The sequence below is a fragment of the Mytilus galloprovincialis genome, chromosome 1 (genome assembly GCF_965363235.1).
Source record: "Mytilus galloprovincialis chromosome 1, xbMytGall1.hap1.1, whole genome shotgun sequence".
NCBI lineage: Eukaryota > Metazoa > Mollusca > Bivalvia > Mytilida > Mytilidae > Mytilus > Mytilus galloprovincialis.
The window spans coordinates 46,074,138-46,084,878 of record NC_134838.1 but is presented as its reverse complement, the minus strand read 5'-3'; the positions used below and the strand labels follow the sequence as shown (position 1 = coordinate 46,084,878).

General features: G+C 30.3%; 1 protein-coding gene across 1 annotated transcript in view; it reads left to right on the top strand.

Moving 5' to 3' along the window:
• The first annotated feature begins 8 nt into the window (after nt 1-8).
• The window catches only part of LOC143075937 (mitochondrial inner membrane protease subunit 2-like), a 60,087-nt gene continuing 49,354 nt past the window's right edge, over nt 9-10,741 (top strand). The window contains exons 1-3 of the mRNA XM_076251541.1: nt 9-123; nt 6,656-6,822; nt 10,404-10,501. Coding sequence (XP_076107656.1) covers nt 6,703-6,822; nt 10,404-10,501 — 218 coding nt within the window. The 5' untranslated portion in view covers nt 9-123; nt 6,656-6,702. The remainder of the gene's footprint in view (nt 124-6,655; nt 6,823-10,403; nt 10,502-10,741) is intronic.

The window sequence follows — 10,741 nt, the reverse complement described above, 5'->3', positions numbered from 1 at the left end:
GGAGCGGCGATGCGAATATCAAACACTTTGAAGACGTTTAATTTTGTAGGTGTTTGACCCTTGCTGAAAAGATCCAAATATTGTAAACTGCAGGGTCATTGCTTTACCTTGATAAACAGAAAGGTGCAAAAATTAAACATACTAATTTTAGATGCATTGACCTGCATTTATAAAGATTTGAAAAAGAATGTCATCCACAAAATACATGAAAAACACTGACAAATTGAAACCATAATTTTATTCTACCTACCTACCCAAGTCTACCCATAGATAAAGCTCAACCCTGACTTCAAAGGTTCTATGTGCATTGTAATGGCTTTCACACTTATCTGATAATGACATGAACCAGTTGGTCATTGAGATGCAGATTGACAATCAAGACAAAAAAAAACTGACAATTAAAAGTTACTTAGCAGTTAAACATGCTAAAAATCAGAAAGAAACAAAATCAAAATATATATTTTATATTGACTTGATTATAAAAAATAATATTTGTTTAGATTTAATGAATGGCTATTATTTATTTTGAATTTATTGAACCATAAAACTAATTTTTTACTCCTCACATTGAATAATCCGCGAAGCGGATTATGTTGTAACAATTAATTTGATCCCCCCTGTAAAATGATCCGGGAGATAAAATGTCTTTGAATATTTTATCCTCTAGGATAGAAAATTGCCACAAATTATATCCCCAACACTAAAAAAATATCCACAATGATGGATATTATTTTAGTGTTGTGGGATATAAAATGTTGCAATTTTCTATCCTAGAGGATAAAATATTCAAAGACATTTTATCTCCCGGATTATTTTACGAAAAAATTAAAAACAGTCCTTAGTAGGAAATTTTGGGAATATCTGTATACTACATGTATTATAACCTGTGGATATTATTTATGGGATAGTTCTATTTTATCTACATCTTCTGATCCATGATCGATATTTGATTATTTTTGGGTTTAAAATCTCTTTTATTTAATTCAAAACATATTTCAAAACAAACACTGTTAATTATTGATGATTATACAAATACAAATATAAAACTTACCTTCATTAATTCTGTAGTACAGCTTATTTTTTTTAATTAAGAAGCTTTGGGCACGTTTTCGTAATGCTTGTTTCTCATTTAAAGAGCTGTTTTTGGGGTATTCTTTATTCAGCAGATATTTGTACAAAACGTTATACTCCTCTCCATCCATCTTGACACAAATGATTATCTATTATCATTTTACTTGTTTCTTTAAAGCAATGTGCCATTTGTTAAAACACTTCATTGATCAAGATGCAGTAGGATAGTATTTACATGACATTGTATCCCATCGGATATAATTTTACTGAAATATTATCCCTAATGGATATAATTTTGTAGAAATATTATCCCTAGAAATGATAAATTTCTTGGTAATATTATCCCATGGGAAATTATTTTACTACTCACTTTTATCCTTAGGATATTATATCTACATTGATTTTATCCTTCGTAGCGGATAATCTTTTTTGGAGTGGGACAACTTTAAAAGGTAAAAAATATCCATTATTTACTAATATTTCATCTGTAGGGATAGTTTTTACTTAATGTATTGTCCCTTGGGAACTTATATTCTAAGGATAATATTTAAGTTTACAATGTAACATGTGAAGAGTCAAAAATTAGTTTTATGGTTCAATAAAATCAAAATAAATTATTGCCATTCATTATAAATAAATTTTCATCAAAAATAAGGCTCAAAGAACTTTTTATATTATTTATATTAACAATAACAACGTACACACATGTTGGCGTATGAATACACAACGTTAGAGTGGGCGTGTCACCATAAAAATTGACAACATTGAAAATAAAACTAATAATTTTAACCAATCAGAAGACAGTAAATACACCAAATTTATTTATAAAACAATAATACAAATTATTTTTGAAAAGAAACTAATAAATGTGAATATTTTTCTTTTCTAGACAGAACTTCTGTTTTGGTCCTGATAATTTTATATCAATTTAACTCTATCTTATAATTAACAATGCTTACTATTATTTATAAACAAGTTTATTGAAAATATAATTGTTAGAAAGCATTAAACAAGTTGAAAATATGTATGCTCCAAAAATTGTTTTCCATGTCTTGTATGTTTTGTTATTTCACTAAACTTAAAACTCTTTACAATGTTACAGTAATTATAAATACATATTTCATAAACCACTTGAATGAAATTTTTATAATTTTTGTAATTAGCCATAAAATATATAAAGTCATCTATGATTTAGTAACTATAACTTATTCTAAAAAATATAAAAATAAGTTAAAAAAGACAATTTCTCTTAACTAAAAAAAACTGATGAAAAAAGGAAAATAATGTACTTTCTTATTTATTTTTTATAATTGTATAAATAATCCAATTTTTCCCAAATTCGACACAGTTCGACACCTTAATGAAGCATATCAAACAAAAGGTGTATTTTAGAAGCTCAAAAGGTGCTATTCCCATTTTCAGGAACTAACAGCTAGGAACACAGTTTTAATGAAATATAAAGACACAAGCCTAAAAAATACATTTTTGAATTTAGTTCAATATTTCCCACGTAAAATGCGCAATTTTTGATCGATTTCATCTATTTTTTACCATTCTGTTTATCTGTCCAGTGCGCTAAAAATAGACATATATATTAACAACAGAAGGGACATAACTCGAGAAGACATTTAAGAAAATGTATTATGCTGTACTGGTCAATGAGATCAACAGATAAGAGATATGGCTAGAGTTACTTGATTGAGTACAACACTCATAAAACATCAAGACAGTCAATTTGGTCATGGTTCTTTGTATCTAACAATAGAGAAAAGTGGGGAACTTTTGGCGAGCTTTATCTATGGGTATTACATCTATGGTCTACCTAAGTGTATCCAAACGCAGGAGATCAGCTTCCTCCTCTATATTTGGCTCTATTTCACTGTCACTATCACTGTTGATTACTGTGCTATCTCCAATTGTGAAGTTGTAATCTACTGTGTAGTCATAAATCATAGGATGTTCTTTCCAATACACCTTATTGCTAATCCCGGCTGACCCGACCGCTTGAACTGTTGACGCATATATGTAACAATCACTTTTCCATTGTGGTGTCAGATATTTGGTTTTATGACGTCGAAATTTTACGTGAACCTATATGATATCAAGTAATGGCGGACAAATAGCGATAAGGTGTATATTTATCTAGTCTTCATTCGAATGTTTTAACATTTTTGGCAGTTACAATTGTCTCGGGAAAACTATTTCAGACTTCCACTACTCTGTTGGTAAAATAATACTTTCTAACATCCAGCCTACACCTGTTCTTGACTAACTTCAAAGAATGCCCTCTTGTCGTTGAACCACTACTTTAATGCGGTACCTCAAATGACCGAATAACACTGTTAATATCCGAATAACACTTGTAATGACCGAATAACACTTGAAAGTTTAATATTGGCACATATTAAACTTTCTATATTAAACATGTACTATTCAATCCTTCTCAATCCAATACCATCGTAATTCACAAAAGTTCAATCACAATTTTGAACAAAAGTCTAGTCATATATCTAACTAATTTCACTATTTTAGATGATCCCCATATTTTATAGGATACAATTTAAAGTTATTTTTTTCGGCTCCTATTAGAAACCTGACTTCATTCGTTGACCGGAAGTAGCAACATTATTTTTTATTTTTAATATTTTTGACACACTTAAGGACACTAATCCAAATAATTATGACGTCTGGCAAGGCTATTTTTTAGCTCATCTGATCTGAAAGGTCAAGTGAGCTTTTCTCATCACTTGGCGTCTGGCGTCTGTCACATGAAATTTTCAGACGAATCAGACAACCTGCTGTTGGGTTGCTGCCCCTGAATTGGTAATTTTAAGGAAATTTTGCAGTTTTTGGTTATTATCTAGATAGAGATAAACTGTAACAGCAATAATGTTCAGCAAAGTAAGACCTACAAATAAGTCAAATAAGTGTAACTTGTACAAAAATCTTCTTTTCTAAAACTATGGGCCAAATTTAACCAAACTTGGCCACAATCATTACTAGGGTATCTATTTAAAAAAAGTGTCAAATGACCCCGCCTTCCAACCAAGATGGCCGACATCAGTAAATACAGTAACAGGTGAGCGACACAGGCTCTTGAGAGCCTCTAGTTTTTTTTTCTGGGATGTCGTTGTAGGAAGGCGTCGTCCCAGAAAAAAATTAAAATAGCCTTGCCATACATCATAATTATTTGGACTATTAAAGACACCAGAGACATATCAACGATTTTATAAGTGAGATGAGAATAAGTTTGAATATCACGAAAACCTAATGAAAACTAAATTCTAAGCAACTATCATCACTGTGTATCATCGCCACCGGAAATTGGGTACTTACGAAGCGGAGAGAAATAGAAAAAAAAGTAAACAAGATAAGAATTCATTCAATTTAAAGCATTTTCCCTCATTGGATGAGGGTGCCACTTAAGAAAATAATTTTCTGATATATAATTCTTAAAATTATTAGGCCGATAAGTACAAAATTAAGATAAGATTTTGTGTTATACTCCAAAACTTGCCCTAATAATTTAAAGATTTATATATCAGAAAATCATTTCTTAAGCCGCACCCTCATCCAATGAGTGGAAATACTTTAAATTGAATGAATTCTTTACTTGTTTCCTTTTTTTCTATTACTCTCTGCTTCGCTAGTACCCAATTTCCGGTGGCGATGATACACAGTGATCATAGCCTTCAAATAATTTTGACACTTAGAGATACTATATTATACCTTTTTGTTTCGACACCTCACATCCCTGTAAGGTGTCAAAGCAAAAATGTATAATAGCATCTCAAGACATCATAATTATTTAGGCTACTATAGTATACTATATACAAACCCTTGGTATAAAGCACTATACTTGGTCTAACGAAGTGAAAATTTGTTTTTGAATACCTACACATTTTATCTTTATTTGCACTTGCCATGAAAAATTGTCTTACATCACTACACCAAACATTAAAATCTTTTTTTAACTTCACTGTCATTTTTGATATATTTGCTAAATACTGTTAATGACCAGGGACTTCTTGTGTCATAAAGTTGTTGAATTTTTCATTTTTTTTTAAATTTTGCATTTTTTTTTTAATTTTCTTTTTTTTTTCTGGTAATTTATCATTAAATACTCTTTTTGGGTAGAAAGAGCACTTTTCATAGAATGTATTAATAATTGTTTGTTAAACAAACAGTTTTTATTCCGTATAAGTTGTGTTTTAACGTTTATAAAAGACACTCGGATTTTATGTGTAAATAGAAGAGTTTTTCTTTTTTTACTGTGTATTATACTGGTGGATATTAACTTTTAAAATATATATAACATATATATATTTTAATGTGTAAATAATACTTTTAGTTGGAGATAATCCTTGGTGTTCCTTATAAAGGAAGCTCATACGGAGAGAAGAAGAAGAAGAAGTTAGAAATTTTGTTTTATACTTTATGGGGCCCAAAAATGAGCATTGAAAAATGCATGTTTATCAAATAACTTAAGTATATTAGTTAATGATATAATTCTTATTCTTCATTAAAATCAATTCCATTTCCTGTATTGTAAAATGCAATTAACATGTAATGTTAAAAAGGAATAAACATGAATATAAATTTTATTAATCTTTATGAGTTTAGACCACAGACTCTGTCAACAAGTTGATTGTAATTTTGCTTATTGTTTTAGTACAGGTAATCCCATATAGATGTAACTCAATTATTGATTAATAATAAATCAATATGGCACTAATTTTACCAGCAAAATAGATTCAGTTTGCATTCTTTTATTTATATACAATTTTATTTACATCTCTTTTTCTTTTCTTTAATACATCCGAAAACTCCATAATAATTCTTGACATACAAATAATTGTACCTTTTGTCTTCTCTTGAAAACCAAGAGGAAAATAATCAACACCAGGACACTGAAAAATCAAGTTATTTTTGAATATTTTAGAAGTTTCAAGTCCCTCCATTTTATTAGTCCCAGACTAAACAGAAGATAGCAGTACACCTCTACCAATGTAGAAAAGAAAGTGGTCAGTAATTAAGCATGACCAGCAATGTTTAGAACAAAAATATAGAATTATATACATAAACAGGTGTGGTATGATTGACATTTTGAATACAGCAGTATCCTTAAAGACTTAAAGGCAAATTAAAGATGTGAACGATAACCTACTGCCCTCAATATTGAGCAAAATGTATCTGCATAGTACAACACAGTGTTTAGTTGATAGTACATTTATAATATTGAAACCCCTGCCATGCCTGCATTGGTCAAAATTGACTTTGAAACTTTTTGTAAGTTTGTGATAATTATATATAATAAGTCAGTTTAGTATGAGACTACTAATGGTTTATAGTCTATAATATTTGGTAGGCAGTTGTATTAGCATTTGCTGATCTCATTTACATGGAGACAATATGGCCACAACCCTCTCATCATGGTACATTGACTTGGAACTTTTGCATAGTTTACAATGTTAATGTTTTAGTTTTTTAGGTTAGATTTAAGAGAACAACACATGGTGATGAGCCAATGGTTTTTGATATTCAGTTTTATTTGTCAACAGTTTCTTATTTATCTATTTGATAGGAACTTGTGCCATTTGTGTTCAATTGAAAATGGAATTTGGTTAAAAGATGGCCTTGTACAAAGCATTAGCATCCTCTGCCTTGTCTGCAGCAGTAGGGTTACCAGTTGCTGTAACTTTCTTAGATACTGTTGGATATATTGCTCAAGTTATGGGTGTTTCTATGCAGGTAGGTAATGAAAAAAAACTTGAAATGCAAAAACAATTGTCCTGATTTGTGTTAGAACTGAAAAAGAAATATTCTACAGTAAACAACGACAGCCACTGAATTAGAGACTTGGAACCAGCACTGTCACATAAATTATGGAGGGAGGGGGTTAAACATATATTTCTAATAAATTCATAGAAATCAACAAAGTCAGGTGAATCAGTTTGTTTTAGCTGACTTTACCATAGATTTTCCTCATTTTTAGCACACCTTGCCCAAAGGGCCAAGTGAGCTTTTCTCATCACTTGGCGTCCGTCGTCGTCCGGCGTCGTTAACTTAAAAATTCTTCTCCTCTGAAACTACTGGGCCAAATTAAACCAAACTTGGCCACAATCATCATTGGGGTATCTAGTTTAAAAATGTGTCCGGTGACTGGCCAGCCAACCAACATGTCCGCCATGGCTTAACATAGAACATAGGGGTAAAATGAAGATTTTGGCTTATATCTCTGTAACCAAAGCATTTAGAGCAAATCTGACATGGGGGGGGGGGGGAATTGTTTATCTGATCAAGATCTATCTACCCTTAAATTTTCAGATGAATAGGAGAACCCGTTGTTGGCTTGCTGCCCCCTAAATTGGTAATTTTAAGAAAATTTTGCCTTTTTCGTTTTTTATCTTGAATATTATTATAGATAGAGATAAACTGGAAACATCAATAATATTCAGCAAAGTTAGATCTACAAATAAGTCAAACATGACCAAAATGGTCAGTTGACCCCTTAAGGGCATACAATACAGTTTTGACCTCGTATTTACATTATGATAAAAATTTCCATATAGACTATTTTTTACCTGATTTAATCAAATATGTAATAAAAAATATACCTTCATGTGCTACTTTTTGAGTAAAATGAGGTCGAACTTTTGTATATTTGCTCAAAATTCAGATTTGTGGCCATATTTTCGTTTTCGAAAGAAAGACAAAACTTTTTTGTTTTAAAAGATAAACACAAATTGTTTTCTGTTAAATAATTTGTAATTTCTGTATTTTATAATTATTCTTAAAATTTATATATTTTTAAAACACAATTTTGTCATAAATCCATCTGTGTCCTTTGTTATGCACATAAACCAAGGTGAGTGACACAGGCTCTTTAGAGCCTCTAGTTAATAAACAAAACTGGTTTCGTATTCATGTATATTGAAATAGCTTTACCCTGTTCTGTAGACAGTGGAGTGTGAATATATATATTAAATAACAGTCAAAATATATATTAATTATAAAGGACGTGTACATGAACAAAAGGAGATGTATAGTAATACTAAATATCAGCATTGATCAGAGATAATACCTAAAACTACTTATACATTCTACAGAATGAAACGAACAAAAAGACTTGTACATTCTACAGGATGAAACAAACAAAAAGACTTGTACATTCTACAGGATGAAACAAACAAAAAGACTTGTACATTCTACAGAATGAAACAAACAAAAAGACTTGTACATTCTACAGGATGAAACAAACAAAAAGACTTGTACATTCTACAGGATGAAACAAACAAAAAGACTTGTACATTCTACAGGATGAAACAAACAAAAAGACTTGTACATTCTACAGGATGAAACAAACAAAAAGACCATGTGTTTTCACTTTGAATAGAACATAATGTTTAACTTAAAAGCAGGAGGGGATTTATCATTTTGTTGGATTTTATATTTTTAAAAAAACCCATGTTAATGAGGGTAATATGAGGGGGGGCAAGGGGGGTCCCAATAACAGCAAAACAGCAAATTGATTTGGCTCATAACAGATAACAAGGAATTAAAATGGACAAAAACAGATAACAGTAAATGAAATATTAAAATAATTCGGTCTTTGACAAATCAGTATTTCTTATAACGGATATAATCCTTTGTAATGCATTCCATTTTTTATGACTATGTTTTTAGTATTAATTTATTTATCTAGAATGTGTTTAAATTACTACTCAATATATTATAATATTTTTTATACGCTCGTTTACGGAACGTATTATGGTATACTGTTGTCCGTCTGTTGTCAACATGTCGGACATTAACTAAAAAACTCTTTAACCATTTGCATTAAACTTTGGGAAATTGTTTATATCTATTGACGTGAGCTCCCTTTGTTTTTTATAAATTTTAGGTTTAAGTTTCTGGGTAATGGGTTTTTATGCAATAAAATTGTTGTTTTATTTCAGTTTTCTGATAATATCTCAAAAATGCTTTCACAAAGCAAGGAATTTTGGTGAATTGTTTATATCTATTAACATGAGGTAACTTTCAATTTTTATAAATTTTAGATTTTACGTTTCCGAGTTAACGGGTTTTATTAATTAAAAAGGGGTGATTTTCCAGTTTTCAGACATTAACACAAAAATGTTTTCAGCAGTTCTCATGAAACGTTGGTGTATTGTTTATATATATTGACTGAAGCTCCCTTTGTTGCTAATCAAAAAAGTGACCTAAAAGAGTTTGAATATTCTAAATGACCATTTAATGAAGTGTGTGAATTTTTCTTAATAAAACCAAGAGGCAAAGTGGTATGTAGGGAAGAAAAATCAAAAGCACCAATTATAAGCATGCAATTTATCAAGTACTTCGAACGAATTTTGACACTCTAAAAGCAATTTATTCCACTATTTTCAAAGGCCTTATTTGAACAATTTTTTATCAGCTGAGGTTTTTGATTGTACCAAGTGTACTAGTAAGTAGAATACATAGTTTAGTAGGGAAACAATGGCTTGAAACGAAATAAATCTTTGTTTGTAATGAGTTATGTGCAGCTTCGGACCCAAGTACATGGTTGGAACTTTCATTGTACAATGCATTTGGTTCTGCTTTGAAAAGAATTACAGAGCTGAGTCTCTGTACCATATTATATAAAAGGTTAAGTGGTTGTTAGGACCTAGTCCTTAATTTATTGAGATCCTTGTCAGATATTCCTGGCCATATGTTTTCCTTTTTGTCATATTAAGAATTGTTTTAATTTAATATGTTCGTACGGAAAACAAGGAACATTATTCTCATACAAAAAATTAAGATAATTCTAAATACACATTCATAAAAAAAAATGGAATTTATTACAAAGGATAATCATAAGATATACTTGAATTGTCCTGGACCTCACTTCTGTGATGGGTATATGTTAATGGAATCCTTCTCTGAATACGGGACAAACATATTAGTAGTGGTAGACCCCAATGGCCAATGATCTTCAATTTATACCGAATATTGACTGTCAAAAAAAATGCTAACATTCCAATTTTCAATAACAGTTAACAACAAATACATAATCACAATAACAGATAACAAAAAAACTAAAAGCCCAATAACAGCTAACAAAGAATAAGACAATAACAGCTAACAGCAAATATATTTTCAAAATAACAGATAACAAAGAATTAAATTGCCCCATAACAGCATAACAGTTAAACCCCTTGCCCCCCCCCCCTCTAATATATATAATTGGATTTCTTTAAGGATCTGGATTGGCTATATAATTTGTTAATCTGGTTACAACTGTTATAATTTGGTTTGAGTATGTTTTAATCATATATGCAAAATACTTGTAGCCAACATTAAATCCAGATAGAAAGACAGATTATGTGTTCCTGAACAAATGGAAAGTCAGACATTTTGATCTGGAAAGAGGAGAAATTGTAGCATTATTGTAAGTAAGGCTGATTTCATATCTGTGTTGTATTTTGTTAAAATAGAACCAAAATCCAATCATTGTACTTTTAGTGTAATACAATGTGACTTTGTTTTCTTCCAGAACTATATAATAAATTTTCAGTTGAGGACATTTGGCGTCATGTAACTCATTTCATGTGACATTGCGTTTTATTTCTCAAGATGTCAGACATTACTAAAAGTAAAATGTTTTTGTTGAAAGAAAGTATGAATGAAT